The following is a 20000-nucleotide window of genomic DNA, read 5'->3' as shown; positions in this document are numbered from 1 at the left end:
ACACACACACACACACACACACACACACACCTGTTTTATCAGCTCTTTGTCTGTTTGTTCTTGTTCTATTACAAGTTAGCTTGAAGCAAAACACGGTTTAATGGAGCGTTGATTTACACACACACACACACACACACACACACACAGAGACACACACACACACACAGACACACACACACACACACACAGAGACACACACACACACACACACAGAGACACACACACACACACACAGACACACACACACACACAGAGACACACACACACACACACACACACAGAGACACACACACACACACACACAGAGACACACACACACACACAGAGACACACACACACACACACACACACACATAGAGACACACACACAGAGACACACACACACACACACACACACACACAGACACACACACACACACACACACAGAGACACACACACACACACACACACACACACACACACACACACACACACACAGACACACACACACACACAGACACACACACACACACACACACACACACACAGAGACACACACACACACACACACACACACAGAGACACACACACACACACACACACACACACACACACACACACACACACACAGACACACACACACACACATTTAAATGCTTTTATTTGGATCCAAATTTTACAAAAAAGAGAACAAGATCCAAACATTTTGTGAAGACATATTGACAAAGTCTCAGGTAAATAAAGCAACATGTCGTTACAGACCAACATGATGAGTTAAAGTATTACACCAAACATTTAAGGGTAAACAAAACATCTTTGTCTCCAGATTGACACACTAACTATGGAGGTTGACACAGAGCAGAATGTTGCCAATCGTTTGGCTTCTTTCTTACGTAAACCACGCAACTGCAGTCCTGTCACCACATGTTAGTGGATATGACCTAAGCTTCTAAAGATTAAAGATATAAGTTTACATTGGTAACATAGTTGATGTATATGACTCAGCAGTGGCTGGTATTTCAGTAGCTTAGAGTCGTAGCAGGTGTTCATGTATAAATCAAAACAACAACCCACCTCAATAATGATGACATTTTTCAGAGTTTATTTACAATTACAATGTCAGGAGTGTTTGCTATGTTTTTAAACAGTCATTGTTATGAACAGTGTGATGGAAACAATTCATTTCAACAGCAGTAAGATCTTACATGAGTCATGTCCTAGATTTATTTCTCCCAGGTCTTTTGTAACCAGGTCAACCAAACGCTCATGGTCACATACAGTCGTTTGTAATGATTACATCCGTTCAGAATGTGTGCAACTGTTTCGTTCTCCTGTTGATTTTGATGGAATATGCAATATGGGTTGTGTTTTGACGGGTACCATATTGTGAGGTTGTATTTTGTTGGGAGACATTGCAGTCGCGCTTTAATCGTAAAAATTTAAATATCCTCTGAAATGGAATAATTAGTCATTACAGAATGGGAAACAGAATGATCTGCGTAAAGCACTGCTGATCACTTCCCCTGCAGTTTTAGACTCAACCAGCGCTGCACGTTCTGCATAATAGTGATGGGTCTGTCGCCAATGAAACGGCTCTTAGAGCCGACTCTTTGAAGTGAACGACGGGAGCCGGCTCTTTCTTGGGAGCCGTTTTTTTTTTTTCTTTTTTTTTTTTCTTGTCACTCTCTCTCTCTCTCTCTCTCTCTCTCTCTCTCTCTCTCTCTCTCTCTCTCACTTTTTTTTCTCTTCGCACCGCACGTGATTGGTCAATATGCGTGTGTGCCTTGTGTTTGCGCTGAGCAGCAGGGGGAGGGCGGTAGTTACACTCGCAGCAGTAAAGGCCACATTATACTTCTCCGACTGCGTATGCGTTATCCGTCTGCGTCACCACGGAGACGCCTCGAGCATTTATACTTCTGCGTCGTGGTGACGGACACTCGCTGCAATTTCCCGCCCGATCAGTAGGGGTCGCTGCGCAAGGTTGTTGTGCTTCTGGCTACAGTGAGCAATGGCGTCCGAGAAAGAAAGAGAGAGAAAGACTGTTGTTGTTGAAAAAGTGGCCGTTTCTCACTTTTCTGTGTCACGGAACGCAGTTTTAAGATAATTTGAGGCGAGAAATTGGCCATTTAGAGTCTAAACATGTGCTGTGTGTGTTAAGATATGACGTATTTATAGTTCGGCAGCGGCGTTATCGGCGGGGATAAGCTCCGCCTCTGTCAGGACGCCCGGAGCGCACTATTCCGTGCACCCGGAGACGACGCAGAGGCTCTTCGACAGGTTCTGCGTCGACGCAGAACACTTTACGCAGAAGTATAAATTGGGCTTAACACACGAACAGAGCAGGAGAGAGAAAGAAGAGACAACATCGACACATTAGTAAAGATATAGTAAATACCTTTACCATAGTAAGAAAATGAGTGACACCAGGAAAAGAAGCAAAATCTGGAACCATTTCAATTTTGTTGACAACACAGTGGCAGAGTGTAGAGTCTGCAAGAAAAGAATATCCTACAGAGGCGGCTCCACAAACAACCTGCACAGCTGAGGCACTTGGTATTTCTTAATGCCAACCTAGACCTTAATTAAACATCTGGGTGTTGTTCATTTTTTTTCTTTTTCTTTTGCATATTTTAATCTATATTTTATTATGTTGTGGTTTGCAGGGTATTGTGTTGTTTCACTTTAAATTTGTTTAAAGGAAAAAGTTGAAAATTGAAATAGTTAAAAGTTGAATTGTAAATAGTTGTTTTTTACATTTTCTGTGGAGTGTATGAATAAAAGCATATTTATATAATAAACACATATCATATATAACATATATATGAATAAAAAGCATGTTTTTTTACTTAGTAATTAATTTTGTGCATAATTTTATATTGTTATTGATAAATTAATGGAAGCAATAAAACAACCTGAAGAGCCGTTTGGGAGCCGAAAGAGCCGGTTCTTTTTAGTGAGCCGAGCCGAAAGAGCCGGTTCTCTAAAAAGAGCCGGAATTCCCATCACTTCTGCATAAGTCTGCGCTGGAGAAAAGAGGCTTTTGCGTGTTTGATGTGTAGAAGTTGGGGTAAGTTCTCGTCGTTCAGGATCACAAGAGTGGAAATCTGCGAGTCTGTTATGATGTTATCAGTCACGGGGGCTGTCGCTCCGTCACGGCCTTGACAGGAAAGTTGTAGTCCGGTGCGATGGCAGAGATCATTGAGATCTAACCAGTCAGAGCACACTCTGAATCCAGCAGCCTTGATGTCAAGTTTTCCATTTTGCTTCAACTTGAATCCTAGAAACTGGGGTTCATTTTGGGAAGCGATGGGTATCTTGCGCCGTTTTAGATGTAAAAACAATGATTCGCGTGTCAGCTCCCTAACTGTGGGCACGTCATTATTGAACATATTCAGGAGAAGGCTTATCCTGGACGAGTTATAGAGCCATTCAGTGTCTGGGACTCCAAGGCCTCCGATGTTACGCGGTTGAAAAAGAATGTCCTGAGTTGTGCGAGTGTTTAAACAAAGCCATTTCCTCACAATATTGACTGTTTCATTGTTCATCATTGACAGATTTTGTTGTGAGATGTGTATATTGTGGAGCAGATGCTGAATTGTGGCTACTGTGATCTGCCTGATGGCCTTGATTTCCATGCGTACAGGGAGGGGGAAGAGTCAATTAGTGTGATTCGCTGGATATATTCTTGGCACAACTCTGTGACCTGTTCATCTCACTCGCCAGCGATGTTGAATTCATGTCCTAAATAAGGATTAGGTTTCATGACGATCGTACAGTCAGATAGGTGCTTACATTATTGTAAAGTTGGGAAGTTTATCAAGCTTTGCTCTCCATCTATTTCCTCCGCTCCGTCTTTCATAAAATGCCGCACATTTTGTAAGTTTAATGTCCAGATTCAACCATCTGATGAACTGTTCAGTGTGGAGGAGCATATTATGAATTACGGTTTCCTCTCTCGAAGAGATTTCCACATCCACACTGAGTTCGGGGAGCTCATGTCTGGGGGAGCGCACTGGCACAGCCATTTCAACTAGGAGTTAATCACAAGGATAAAATGTATGTCGCTCCATGGGCACCCAGTCTTAATGCCAGTTGTTAACGGTATTGGATCAGTCAATGCTTTCCCACATATAACTTGTATGTAGGAGTTGTTGTAAACATCCTCAATAATGTCAACGTATGGCTTTGACAGTCCTATTTCCATAAGGGTGTGTGACATGACATTGTGGGGTAATGTACCAAAGGCGTCGCGGAAATCCAAGAAGACATTATAAAACTTGGAGGATGAATGTTTAAAGTCGTCGATGCCAGTTTTTAGACAGAAGACATGCTCATTCATCCCTTGTCTATTTATATATGCTTTGTGTTTGGGGGAGAGTATTCCTGTGTCTATTAGCCAAGGGAGGATTCGTGACAGGAGACACTTCATGAACACCTTGTATGTTGCTGGTAATAAGGATATATCTCTCCAAGTGGAGGAGTCATCAGGGATGTTATCCTTTTTGGGGATTCTGTGAATCAAAGCCCCCTTTCCAGGATTCTGGTACTTTGCCGTTATTAAGACATATGTTGAATATGTTAGTCAGTTATTGGGCAGGTTGTTTGTCTGGTAGCTTTCAGTGTTTCGTATGTGACACCATCTAGTCCACATGCTTTGTTATTAGTGAGGTCACAAATTACTTTTTCGACTTCATTGGTAGTGAATAGCGGTGTGTGGAGTTCTCTATAGTCTGCTGATTCTAATAATCCTGTCCACGGCGGTGCGTTCAAGGTACCTTCGGTTATCTTAGGTGCGCATTTTGCGCTGTAATAGTTTTTCACAGTTTGTACATTACGTCCGCATGTTGAAGCACTTGGATATTTACTGCCATTGAGAATTATTTGGATTGCTTTGGATTTTCTATTTTACCATAGATATGCCAGTTTGTTTTTCTCCCTGGGTCTCACTCCGTGATGCGCCCATCGCCGGCTGTACGTTGTCGCTCAGATCCGACTCGATCCAATTCCCAAGGGATTCCAGGGTTTGGGCCTCCGGAAGACCTGTGTTGTTAGTTGCCATTTTCCTCAGAATTCGAATTGTGAATTTCAGGAAAGGAATTCCAAATGGTCTCCCATTTTCACGGCAGATGGAGAAGGTTCCGTTCTTGAAATAAACTCCATTTAGAATGCGGATGAGTTTAATCCATTTTGTCGGCGCGTCTCCGGAGAAGTTGAAGTCATGTTTATCTTCCAAATGTTTGGTATCCAGGGTTTTTCTAAACGCTCTTTCCTGATTTTGGAATATAATCCACTCGTCCTGATCCAGTGCTCCAGCAGCCGGAAAGCCCAGGTAAGCGTAATCTCCACATGTCGGGTGTTGGGGAACGGGATCATGGACAGTCCATCTTTGTTTGTAGATTCTGTCGGTACACAAGGCGTCTTTGAACGCACTTTTTACTGTCGCTACGAGGCACATTGTAAAAAGCAATAGCCGTAAATCAGCCATATCAATATACTTCCCCTGCATTAACGCTGGCAGTTACAACGGGTGCTGGTGTAAGATATTCATTTAGGTGTGTTGCTCACCCAAGGGTACATCGTTACGGCCCTGTCGGCCATCTTAGACACACACACACACACACACACACACACACACACACAGAGACACACACACACACACACACACACACACACACAGAGACACACACACAGACACACACACACACAGACACACACACACAAACACACACACAGTACTTCTGTTTAATCCCGTTCCTAAATCAACATTTTATTTTCAGAATTAAAGACTTTAAATTTCTTAAGTTTCAAAATAAAAGACAGAGGCGTGTTCAGTCCGGTTGTGTCGTCCCATAATGCATTGCAGCTTCACTGTAGCGTCTTCTTCAGGAAGTCGACCAGGAGGTGATGAGGGAAACCAAAGTCCATCTGAACCACTGTGAAGCCCTGCAGCACAGAGTGACACACACACAGGGCGTTACCATGGAAACAAGGACGACGACGACAAGAGACAGAGACACACACACACACAGGGCGTTACCATGGAAACACACACACACACACACACACAGGGTTGTGGAGAAGAAAACTCACGTCTCGAGGAATCACTTCAGGATTAAAGATGTCAAATAAGTTTGTTCCCTGTTTGTCCAGAAGTCTGGTGATTTCTGTCTGAAGAACTGGACACACACACACACACACACACACACACACACACACACACACACACACACACACACACACACACACACACACACACACACACACACACACACACACACACACACACACACACACACACACACACTCACACACGCACACACGCACGCACGCACGCACACGCACACACACACATATATATATAATTTTAGTCTCACTTTCTTTGTTTCCCCCAAATAAAACCAGAAGAAGAAGAGTTTGTTATTATTGTTATTATTGTTATTATTATGGTCTGTTTTTCTATTGTTGAACTCACCTAATAAAACATGAGGAACTCCGATCTTCTCCACAGCTTCTCTGACAAACTCTGCATCCAGCTGCACACACACACAATGTTTACAAACATTTACAAACACAATGTTTACAAAAACTATGTTTACAAACATTTACAAACACAATGTTTACAAACACAATGTTTGCATACATTTACAAACACGATGTTTACAAACATTCACAAGCACGATGTTTACAAACATTTACAAACGCGATGTTTACAAAAAACTATGTTTACAAACATTTACAAACAGTGTTTACAAACACAATGTTTACAAACATTTACAAACGCGATGTTTACAAAAAACTATGTTTACAAACATTTACAAACAGTGTTTACAAACACAATGTTTACAAACATTTACAAACGCGACGTTTACAAACATTTACAAACGCGATGTTTACAAAAAACTATGTTTACAAACATTTACAAACAGTGTTTACAAACACAATGTTTACAAACATTTACAAACGCGACGTTTACAAACATTTACAAACAATGTTTATAAACACAATGTTTGCATACATTTACAAACACAATGTTTACAAACACAATGTTTACAAACATTTACAAACGCGATGTTTACAAACATTTACAAACACAATGTTTACAAAAAACTATGTTTACAAACATTAACAAACACAATGTTTACAAACACAATGTTTGCATACATTTACAAACAGTGTTTACAAACACAATGTTTACAAACATTTACAAACGCGACGTTTACAAACATTTACAAACAATGTTTATAAAGACAATGTTTGCATACATTTACAAACACAATGTTTACAAACACAATGTTTACAAACATTTACAAACGCGATGTTTACAAACATTTACAAACTCAATGTTTACAAAAAACTATGTTTACAAACATTAACAAACACAATGTTGCATACATTTACAAACACACTGTTTAAAAAGATTCACAAGCACGATGTTTACAAACATTTACAAGCACAATGTTTACAAAACACAATGTTTACAAACATTCACAAACACAATGTTTACAAAACACAATGTTTACAAACATTCACAAACACAATGTTTACAAACATTCACAAACACAATGTTTACAAACATTTACAAACACGATGTTTGCGAATATTTCCAAACACAATGTTTACAAATATTTGCACACACAATGTTTAGAAACACCATGTTTACAAACATTTACAAAACACAATGTTTACAAACATTAACAAACACAAAATGAATATCATGTACTTTTTTCGTACCGTTTGGTTTGATGACGTCAGATCAGAGCGAATCACAACAATCCTGAGGAGAAAAACAACAACGTGTGAAAAAAAACAAAAACAACTTTATATAACTTTATTTATAAAACAGATAAAAACAAAGTTTGTTACTGTGAAGAGTTTCTCTGGAGGAAGAGTTTCTTCTGTGAATAAGACACTGTGACGTCCACCAGCACCTCCTACACACACACACACACACACACACATATATAATACATTATATAATATATAATATATATATAATATAAAATACCGTTTTAAAGAAGAGCGTGGTCAGCGTGCTCTGACTCCTCCCACAGGTCAGCTGACCACATGTCTCCGCCCACACAGTGGAGCCGGCGGTGGACGAGGTGTTGAGTAAAGGAACAGATGAAGTCCACACGGTGAGTTCTGGAGAATCACACAGACACTGACACACACACACACACACACAGGTAAATACACAGGTTGTGTATAAATACGTGTGTTGTATATAAATGTACCTGTTGTATAAACTCAGGTGTGACGCTGCAGAGACTCGTGTTGAAAAGTTCCTGAAAAAAAACAATTTATTTGACCTTCAATGACCTCTCTAAGCCCCGCCCCCCGACACAGACGGGCCAATCACAGCACAATGTTGTGAGTACAGAGTGGTCGTCACTCACAGTAAGCTCCGCCCCAGAGACGCTGAGCAGGAAGCGGCCATCTTTGTGAGCCGCGGCGATCATGGGGTTAAAGATCTGATCTGTTTTCAATAAAGTTTTTACACCTTTGAATTCACCATGAATACATGAATACTGATTATACTGCAGTATAATGATGTCATCTTTGAGATCATGTACATATACACGTGTATATATAACCACGGATATATATGTGTGTATATACACGTATGTGTATATACACACATATATATACACATATATACACATGCATATATAACCACGTATATATATATATATGTGTGTTTATATACACACATAAATACACACATATATATACACACATATATATACGTGGTTATATATGCACGTGTGAATGTGTGTATATATATGTGTGTATATGTGTGTTTATATACACACATATATATACACACATATATATATACACATATATAAACAATGACAACAACAAAGAAGACAACGACGGCAAAGACGACAACGACAACAGAGACGACAACAACAACAGAGACAACAAAGACGACAACGACAACAACGACAACAGAGACAACAAAGACGACAAGGACAACAGAGACAACAACGACAACAGGGACGACAACAAAGACGACAACAGAGACAACAACGACGACAACAACAACAGAGACGACAACAACAACAGAGACGACAACGACAACAGAGACAACAACAAAGACGAAAACGACAACAGAGACAACAACGACAACAGAGACAACAGAGACAACAACAAAGACGAAAACGACAACAGAGACAACAACGACAACAGAGACAACAACGACAACAAAGACAACAACGACAACAAAGACGACAACAACACCAGAGAAAACAACGACAACAGAGACCACAACAAAAACAGAGACGACAACAACAGAGACGACAACGACAACAGAGACAACAACGACAACAAAGACAACAACAACAAAGACAACAACAACAACAGAGACAACAACAACAACAAAGATGACAACAACAACAGAGACGACAATGACAACATAGACGACAACAACAACAGAGACGACAACAACAACAAAGACGACAACGACAACAAAGATGACAACGACAACAGAGACGACAACGACAACAAAGATGACAACAACAAAGACGACAAAGACAACAAAGATGATAACGACAACAGAGACAACGACAACAACAAAGACGACAACAACAAAGACGACAACGACAACAAAGACGACAACAAAGATGACAAGGACAACAGAGACAACAACGACAACAAAGACGACAAAGACAACAAAGATGACAACAGAGACAACAACGACAACGACAACAACGGAGACGACAACCATGACAATGAAAACAAAAAAGACGACGACAACAAAGATGACAACGACAACAGAGACGACAACGACAACGACAACAACAACAGAGACGACAACCATGACAATGAAAACAAAAAAGACGACGACAAGTTACTTTGGTTAGTGACAGTTAACACTAGAGTGTGTGTCCTTCATTGTGTACAGGTGTTCACACAGACACACACACACACACACACACACACATATACACACCTGACAACCAGAAGTACAGCATCCTGTTGTCAGTCAGCTGACTCGGGTGGAAGACAGAGTCAGTGATGTGGGCGGAGCTATTATGGTAATTAGTCACTCCCTGAAAGATAGGAAAAAAACACACAATGAACAATGTAAAGTGAACACACACACACACACACACACACACACACACACACACACACACACACACACACACACACACACACACACACACACACACACTTACCTTGTGATAAGACTCCACATAGTTGTCAGTGATGACAGGAGCAGCAGTGACACTGATGTCTACACTGATGTCTCCATCTGTGAGGAAGTGCTCTGTCAACACACACACACACACACACACACACACACACACACACACACACACACACACACACACACACACACACACACACACGTCCTCATGTGTCCTCATGTGTCCTCATGTGTCCTCATGTGTCCTCACTTCTCAGGTTAACTCTCACTCACCTGCAGTGTCCTGGATGAAATCAGCCAGAATATTGGCCACTTTGTTAATCTCCTTACAAATCTGCAGAGAAAAGAACTAATCTGATTACACAAACTAATCTGATTACACAAACTTATCTGATTACACAAACTAATCTGACTACACAAACTAATCTGATTACACAAACTAATCTGATTACACAAACTAATCTGATTACACAAACTAATCTGACTACACAAACTAATCTGATTACACAAACTAATCTGATTACACAAACTAATCTGATTACACAAACTTATCTGATTACACAAACTAATCTGACTACACAAACTAATCTGATTACACAAACTAATCTGATTACACAAACTAATCTGATTACACAAACTAATCTGACTACACAAACTAATCTGATTACACAAACTAATCTGATTGCACAAACTAATCTGATTACAAACTAATCTGATTACACAAACTAATCTGATTACACAAACTAATCTGACTACACAAACTAATCTGATTACACAAACTAATATGATTACACAAACTAATCTGATTACAAACTAATCTGATTACACAAACTAATCTGATTATACAAACTAATCTGATTACACAAACTAATCTGATTATACAAACTAATCTGATTACACAAACTAATCTGATTACACAAACTAATCTGACTACACAAACTAATCTGACTACACAAACTAATCTGATTACACAAACTAATCTGATTACACAAACTAATCTGATTACACAAACTAATCTGACTACACAAACTAATCTGATTACACAAACTAATCTGATTGCACAAACTAATCTGATTACAAACTAATCTGATTACACAAACTAATCTGATTACACAAACTAATCTGACTACACAAACTAATCTGATTACACAAACTAATATGATTACACAAACTAATCTGATTACAAACTAATCTGATTACACAAACTAATCTGATTATACAAACTAATCTGATTACACAAACTAATCTGATTACACAAACTAATCTGATTACACAAACTAATCTGATTACACAAACTAATCTGATTACAAATTAATCTGATTACACAAACTAATCTGATTATACAAACTAATCTGATAATACAAACTAATCTGATTACACAAACGAATCTGATGACAAACTAATCTGATTATACAAACTAATCTGATTACACAAACAAATCTGATTACACAAACTAATCTGACTACACAAACTAATCTGATTACACAAACTAATCTGATTACAAACTAATCTGATTACATTCATATGATTGTGTTCAGTTAAAATGTTTCTTCTTTACAAACACAATGTTTGTATACATTCACAAACAGAATGTTTACAAACTTTACAAACACAAATGTCTACAAACAATTTTTTTTACAAACATTGTAAACACGGTGTTTGCAAAAGTTTGTAAACACAATGTTTACAAACACAAATGTTTACAAACATTTGCAAATACAATGTTTACAAAAGTTGACAAACAGAATGTTTACTAACATTCACAAACAGTATTTACAAACATTCACAAACACAGTGTTTACAAACATTGACAAACACTGTGTTTACAAACATTCACAAACACCGTCTTTACAAATATTTACAAACACAGTGTTTACAAACAGTGTTTACACACATTCACAAACAGTGTTTACAAACATTGACAAACACAGTGTTTACAAACATTGACAAACACAGTGTTTACAAACATTGACAAACACAGTGTTTACAAACATTTACAAACAGTGTTTACACACATTCACAAACAGTGTTTACAAACATTGACAAACACAGTGTTTACAAACATTGACAAACACAGTGTTTACAAACATTGACAAACACAGTGTTTACAAACATTTACAAACAGTGTTTACAAACATTCACAAACAGTGTTTAAAACGCTGTGTTTACAAACATTTACAAACACATTGTTTACAAACAAACACAGTGTTTACAAACACAGTGTTTACAAACATTCACAAACACAGTGTTTACAAACACAGTGTTTACAAACATTTACAAACACAGTGTTTACAAACATTCACAAACGCAGTGTTTACAAACACAGTGTTTACAAACATTCACAAACACAGTGTTTACAAACACAGTGTTTACAAACATTCACAAACACAGTGTTTACAAACACAGTGTTTACAAACAGCAGCTCACCTGACTCTTGATGAGCAGTTTCACAGTGAAGGTGATGAAGTCAGTGAAGATTTTCTTCAGCCAGTTTGGTCTGAACGTTAACACACACACACAAACACACACGTTAACACACAAACACACACGTTAGCACACAAACACACACGTTAGCACACTAACACACGTTAGCATACACGTTAGCACACAAACACACACATTAGCACACAAACACACACGTTAGCACACAAACACACGTTAGCACACAAACACACGTTAGCACACACGTTAGCACACAAACACACACATTAGCACAAAAACACACACGTTAGCACACAAACACACGTTAGCACACAAACACACGTTAGCACACAAACACACGCGTTAGCACACAAACACACGTACAAGTGTCTCATACTTACTCTTTATCTCCCTGCAGATGGAGGCGGAGCTTATGAAAGTTCAGGTAACAGTCGGACGTGTCGGCCGCTACTTTAGCATTAGCGCAGTCTGACAGGACATGAGGACAGAGGACATGAGGGCAGGAGGACAGAGGACAGAGGACATGAGGACATGAGGGAGGACATGAGGGAGGACAGAGGACATGAGAGCAGAGGACATGAGAGCAGAGGACATGAGGACATGAGGGAGGACAGAGGACATGAGGACATGAGGACAGAAAGACTTAGACACTTCCTCTAAACTGGAGTTCAGCTCGTAGGTCACATGATAATCACTCAACTGATTGGTCCCTGTGGCTAATGCTAAGCTAACTACTTACCCTATCATGGTGTCTCACACACACACACTCACAGAGTTTAGGTTTGATTCCCAGATCAATCTGAGACTCGATGACAAAATCCAGAGTTTGTGATAAAACGACGCTGAAACAAGAACAAAAATATCACTTTATCATGGGTTAGCTAACCTGTAACTAATGCTATGCTAACTACTTTACTGTGACACATCCTAAGCTAACTACTCTCCTGTGACTAATGCTATGCTTACATTTCCTGTGACTATTGCTATGCTAACTATTTACCTGTGACTAATGCTATGCTAACAAATTACCTGTAACTAATGCTATGTTAACTACTTTCCTCAGGCTAATGCTATACTAACTACTCTCCTGTGACTAATGCTATGCTAACTACTTTCCTGTGACTATTGCTATGCTAACTATTTACCTGTGACTAATGCTATGCTATTTATTCTCCTGTTACTGAAGCTATGTTAAAACTACACACACATATTTTCAGAATTTAGCAGGTAGACCAACGCGTCAGGTGACGTGTGATGTCACAGGTCACAGGTCGTGTGATGTCACAGGTCATGTGATGTCACAGGTCACAGGTCATGTGATGTCACAGGTCATGTGATGTCACAGGTCACAGGTCATGTGATGTCACAGGTCGTGTGATGTCACAGGTCGTGTGATGCCACAGGTCGTGTGATGTCACAGGTCACAGGTCGTGTGATGTCACAGGTCGTGTGATGTCACAGGTCGTGTGATGCCACAGGTCGTGTGATGTCACAGGTCACAGGTCATGTGATGTCACAGGTCGTGTGATGTCACAGGTCGTGTGATGCCACAGGTCGTGTGATGTCACAGGTCACAGGTCGTGTGATGTCACAGGTCGTGTGATGTCACAGGTCGTGTGATGCCACAGGTCGTGTGATGTCACAGGTCACAGGTCGTGTGATGTCACAGGTCACAGGTCGTGTGATGTCACAGGTCGTGTGATGTCACAGGTCGTGTGATGTCACAGGTCACATGCTCTCAGACTCACAGCCAGCTGCCGTAGCCGTACTCGATGGTCCCTCTAAAGATGGCCGACACGTTGCTGATCTCCATGGCGATGCCTTCACCTGCGCGCAGCTCAAACGCACTCCGACCAATCGTCAGGTTGTGAATCTCTAAACTGGGCGGGTCCAAAAGCGTGACATCATTTCCTGCTTGTGTATGTGTGTGTGTGTGTGTGTCCAGGTATTCCTCATGTTGTGGGGACCTAAGTCTGTTTACACTCACATTATGGGGACTTGTCTTCATTATGGGGACAAAAATCCAGTCCTCATAATTTAAAAGACTCCATTTTAAAATGAAGAAATGTTTTAAGGTTAGGATCAGGATCAGGATTTGAATTCAGATTAGGATCAAGATCAGGATCAGGATTCAAATTCAGATTAGGATAAGGATCAGGATCAGGATCAGGATCAGGATCAGGATCAGGGTCAGGATTCAAATTCAGATCAGGATCAGGATCAGGATCAGGATAATGATCAGGATTTGAATTCAGATTAGGATCAAGATTCGAACTTAGTTTAGGACTAGGATTAGGATAAGGATCAGGATTAAAATTCAGATTAGGTTCAGGTTTTGAATTCAGATCAGGATTTGAATTCAGATTAGGATTAGGTTCAGGATTTGAATTCTGATTAGGATAAGGATTTGAATTCTGATTAGGATAAGGATTTGAATTCAGATTAGGATAAGGATTTGAATTCAGATTAGGATTAGGATCAGGATTTCAATTCAGATAAGAATCAGGATTCAAATTCAGTTTGGATTAAGATCAGGATTCGAACTCAGATTAGGATCAGGTTTCGAACTCAGATTAGGATTAGGATCAGGATTTGAATTCAGATTAGGATTAGGATCAGGATTCAAACTCAGATAAGAATCAGGATTCAAATTCATATTAGGAACAGGATTTGAATTCAGATTAGGATTAGGATCAGGATTTTAATTCCCATCAGGATTAGGATCAGGATTTGAATTCACATTAGGATTAGTATCAGGATCAGGATTCACACTCCGATTAGGATCAGGATTTGAATTCAGATTAGTATTAGGATTAGGATTAGGATTAGGATCAGGATCAGGATTCAAACTCAGATTAGGATCAGGATTTGAATTCAGATTAGGATAAGGATCAGGATCAAGACCAAGATTCAAACTCAGATTGGGATTAGAATCAGGATTAAATCAGTAGTGATTATGGTTAAGATTATAGTAAGTAAGTAAATAAATGTAAGTCAATGTAATGTCCTCTGAAGTGACGTAAACTTGATGTGTGTGTGTGTGTGTGTGTGTGTGTGTGTGTGTGTACTCACTTGTGCAGACCGTAGGTGACTTTACCCACAAACAGCAGAGCCTTCTCTCCTCTCACACTGGGGTAGTGAGCGTGTTGGAATGCGGCCTCGATCACTTTGGTGGTTTTTTCGTTCACTAAAATAAAGATTAAAAAAAAAACACACACACAATGAACAGCTGATCGTATCCCAGAAGCCTTTGCTCTCCAGCAGCAGCGAGGTTAAGTTCGCTCCACGTGTTGAAAATCAAACAAACTGACGGACGACAGCAGCCGGGTACGTGAGGCGACACACGGCTCCGCTCACAGCGAAGGCCGAGGCCGGGTCTTCCAGGCAGCCGCACGACGCCTCACACACACACAGGAGCGCCAGGAAGAAGACGGAGACACCGGGAGACATGATCCACGTGTAGGACGTCCACTGATGTCCACTGATGTCCACTGATGTCCACTGAAGACAGGACGGTCTGTGTCCACACTCACATCATGTGGCCCCTTCAAAGTAAACAGGTCAAAGTTCAACACTTTCACAAAAGTTCATACGATGATTGACTTTAACCAGATTAACCAGATTAACCAGATTAACCAGATTAACCAGGTTAAAGTTCATTTTATTGCTGCTTTTTAAAAAACATTTTCCCGATCATTTGTGATTGATTGACTCAGGATCAATAACATGTGAGTCAATATGATGACGTCATCTTCTGAGTTTAAACAACAACAGCAACAACAACAACCGTTATATGCTTTGTTTATGTAAATATATATAACCTTCACTTCCTGTCACGTGACCTCCTCATATTAAAACACAGTCTTTCAGATGAGCAGTGTGTGTGTGTGTGTGTGTGATGATTCTGAACTGTTAGCTTTCACTTCCTCCCCCCCTCAGCTCACTTCCTGTTTCCTGTCCTCGTCTCACAGCGCGTGTTTGAGGACAGTCGTCCTCTGGACGTCAGGAATCAGCAGGTGAGACGTTCACTGATCGTCAGCAGGTGGCGACACACCTCGTTCTCCTGTGGATCACTTTCCTGGATGCTATGGCAGAACCAGGACCAGGACCAGGACCAGGACCAGAACCAGGACCAGGACCAGGACCAGGACCAGGACCAGGACCAGGACCAGGACCAGGACCAGGACCAGGACAGGGTGGGACTCACATGGACTCTCTGACTCCAGGTTCTGTCTTTAACTTGTTGTTTTAATTACGTACATGTTACGTTATCATGTGTGGGTGTGACTAATGCTAAGCTAACTTCTTTACTGTGACTAATGCTATGCTAACGACTTTCCTGTGACTAACACTATGCTAACTACTTTCCCGTGCCTAATGCTATGTTAACTACTTTCCTGGGGCTAATGCTATGCTAACTACTCTCCTGTGACTAATGCTATGCTAACGACTTTCCTGTGACTAACGCAATGCTAACTACTTTCCCGTGCCTAATGCTATGTTAACTACTTTCCTGGGGCTAATGCTATGCTTACTACTCTCCTGTGACTCATGCTATGCTAACGACTTTCATGTGACTAACGCTATGCTAACTACTTTCCCATGCCTAATGCTATGTTAACTACTTTCCTGGGGCTAATGCTATGCTAACTACTCTCCTGTGACTAATACTATGCTAACTACTTTCCTGTGACTAATGCTATGTTACCTGTGTGTGTGTGTGTGTGCAGGTTGTTCCAGTCTGACCACAAAGCAGCTGCAGGAGAATCTGCGCGCTATGAAGCTGCAACAGCGCCCCCTCAGGCTGCTCTTTGAAATCCCAACATCTCGTATCATCAAAGAAACTGCGTCCAAACACGTGGTGAGAAACTTTGTTTTCTATGAACCTTTAACTGTCACCATGGAAACGTCCTCAACCTTTCTTCACAACAAACTATGTCCAGCTCATCTTAGTCTGACTAACATCCAGCTCGTCTTAGTCAGACTAAAGTCCAATTCAGACTAAAGTCCTTAGTCTTAGTCTGACTAAGGTACCTGGATCCTGTGACTCATAGTCAGACTAAAGTCCAGCTCTTCTTAGTCAGACTAAAGTCCAGCTTGTCATAGTCTGACTAAGATACCTGGATCATGTGACCCATATTCAGACTAAAGTCCAGCTCGTCTTAGTCTGACTAAGGTACCTGGATCCTGTGACTCATAGTCAGACTAAAGTCCAGCTCGTCTTAGTCTAACTAAAGTCCAGCTTGTCTTAGTCTGACTAAGATACCTGGATCCTGTGACCCATAGTCAGACTAAAGTCCAGCTCGTCTTAGTCTGACTAAGTTACCTGGATCATGTGACCCATATTCAGACTAAAGTCCAGCTCGTCTTAGTCTGACTAAGGTACCTGGATCCTGTGACTCATAGTCAGACTAAAGTCCAGCTCGTCTTAGTCTAACTAAAGTCCAGCTTGTCTTAGTCTGACTAAGATACCTGGATCCTGTGACTCATAGTCAGACTAAAGTCCAGCTCGTCTTAGTCTAACTAAAGTCCAGCTTGTCTTAGTCTGACTAAGATACCTGGATCCTGTGACCCATAGTCAGACTAAAGTCCAGCTCGTCTTAGTCTGACTAAAGTCCAGCTCGTCTAAGTCAGACTAAGATACCCAGATCATGTGACTCATAGTCTGATTACTCCTGCCTGTAAACACTTAGTCAGACTGGACTTTGACCGTGACAACACCGACACATAGATTACAGAGAGCTACAGCGCCCCCTGTGGTGGTGGTGGTGATGTGTTGTTGTGTTTGCAGGTGTACGAGGTGGCGCTGGTGTTACGCTCCGGCAGCTTCGATTCTCGCCGCTCTTGCGTCGAGCGCCGTTACAGCGACTTCCTGGTTCTCCACCACAAACTGCAGCAGGAGTTCATGGAGGAGCTGGAGGAGGTGCCCCTCCCTCGCAAACTCCTCACCGGGAACTTCTGCGCCGAGGTCATCGCAGAGCGGCGCGTGGCGCTCCAGGATTATTTATCTCGGCTGTACGACGTCGGCCGCGTCCGCCGCTCGTCTCACTTCGCCGCGTTCTTCACCGAGCGCGAGCAGCGGCTAGCTCACGCGCTGCTGCGCGGCGGACGCTTCCAGGCGGCGCTGGAACAACTGCAGCTGGTTTTAGCGACGGAGGAGAAGCTGTTAGCGTGGCAAAGCCCCGCCCTCGTCGTGCCCACGCTCTCCGCCCTCGCCGTCTGCTACCGAGATCTGGAGCGAGCGGAGCAGGCGTTCGCCGCGGCGCAGAGGGCGCTGCCTGCGGTCAGGCGCTGCGCACTGAACCTCCACAGGGTGGCGCTCTTGGAGCTGGTGGTGGACGTGGGATACGAGCTGGGCCGCCCGGTGGCTCAGGAGCAGGAGGAGGTGCTGAGGCTGAAGGACGCAGAGCGAGGACCAGCGTGTCGCTCCCTGAAGGAGCTGGTGGTTCAGCAGTTTCTCTGAGCGGCCACAAGGGGGCAGTCAAAAATCATATTTATGATGATATTTCACATCATTTCACATGAAAAGTGATTGTTTTGATATGGAACGAAAAAGAGTTGACAATATACGTATTTATGACATAGTAAATATAGTAATTAAGTAACAAAACATACAGAAATAACTCATTTACAGCTGCAACTAATGATTATTTTAGTAATCGATGAATCGTTTGGTTCAGAAAATGTTAAAAAAAACACAACGTTTGAATGATTTCTTAGTTTTTATGGAGCAAAGAAACAAGAAAATGTTCACATTTAAGAAGCTGAAACAATCAGAAATCTGGTTTTAATCACGAAAAAAGCTTCTAAACGATGAATCGATGATCTTTATAGTTGATTAATCGTGTGTGTGTTTCTGTGTGTGTGTGTTTCATCACAACAAAACAGCTTTTCATGATGAAACTGAAGAAACTTCCTGTTTTCACTGACTCTCTGTTGTGTGTCATGCCGCCTCTCAGCAGCAGGCGGCGCTGTCTGCGCTCACCGTTTGATAAACTGTGTGAATTGTTCAGAAAATAAAGTCAAAGGTTTAACTCTCACTGTGACGTCGTTGAGTCTCAGGTCGATGATCTCAGAGCTCGATTATCTTGTTCTGACTCGACGTTTGACTCGTGTGTTCGAGCAGCGGCTGCTCGTGCTGCGTTAGCTTTAGCTTTAGCGTTAGCTCGAATCAGACACTGAGACCCAGAACAGAACAAACCTCCGCGGGCGCTGTGTGTGTCCTCCCGGCCTCGGAGTGCGTGTCCTCAGCGTGTCTGTCCCCGGAGACAAACATGGACAAAGACGCAGTAAAACTTTCCAAAAACCTGCTGCGCATGAAGGTGAGTGGAGCGTTGTTTGCTAACTGTTAGCTCACTGCTGAAGTCCATTCAGAAATCCGTCAGTTTTTATGTTTTGTGCCTCAAAAACAGCCCAAACGTG

At 41.4% G+C, this 20000-nt stretch overlaps 3 protein-coding genes across 4 annotated transcripts in view; 2 read left to right on the top strand and 1 right to left on the bottom strand.

Moving 5' to 3' along the window:
• Positions 1-5845: 5845 nt before the first annotated feature.
• Positions 5846-16028, bottom strand: cetp (cholesteryl ester transfer protein, plasma; the record flags this gene model as incomplete). The annotated part of the gene is made up of 14 exons (XM_083894360.1): positions 5846-5923; positions 6071-6156; positions 6453-6513; positions 7986-8141; positions 8377-8456; positions 9936-10035; positions 10165-10256; positions 10410-10470; positions 12564-12633; positions 12959-13046; positions 13350-13420; positions 14327-14458; positions 15651-15765; positions 15890-16028. The coding sequence occupies 14 exons, from the start codon at positions 16026-16028 to the stop codon at positions 5846-5848; spliced, it is 1329 nt and encodes a 442-aa protein (XP_083750486.1).
• Positions 16029-16072: 44 nt separating this feature from the next.
• snx20 (sorting nexin 20) lies at positions 16073-19221 on the top strand (the record flags this gene model as incomplete). Its single annotated transcript, XM_083894359.1, has 3 exons — positions 16073-16130; positions 17309-17439; positions 18370-19221. 3 exons carry the CDS (start codon positions 16073-16075, stop codon positions 19039-19041), a joined length of 861 nt encoding a protein of 286 aa, XP_083750485.1. The 3' UTR covers positions 19042-19221.
• Positions 19222-19693: 472 nt separating this feature from the next.
• mphosph6 (M-phase phosphoprotein 6) overlaps positions 19694-20000 on the top strand; it is a 2341-nt gene continuing 2034 nt past the window's right edge. For both annotated transcript variants that reach the window (XM_083893867.1, XM_083893866.1), the window contains exon 1: positions 19694-19900. In XM_083893867.1, coding sequence (XP_083749993.1) covers positions 19853-19900 — 48 coding nt within the window. In that variant the 5' untranslated portion in view covers positions 19694-19852. The remainder of the gene's footprint in view (positions 19901-20000) is intronic.

The sequence above is a fragment of the Microchirus variegatus genome, assembly GCF_963457635.1.
Source record: "Microchirus variegatus genome assembly, chromosome: 8".
In the NCBI taxonomy this organism is placed as follows: Eukaryota; Metazoa; Chordata; class Actinopteri; order Pleuronectiformes; family Soleidae; genus Microchirus; species Microchirus variegatus.
The sequence above is the reverse complement of the archived record's forward strand: the minus strand, read 5'-3'. Positions and strand labels throughout refer to the sequence as shown.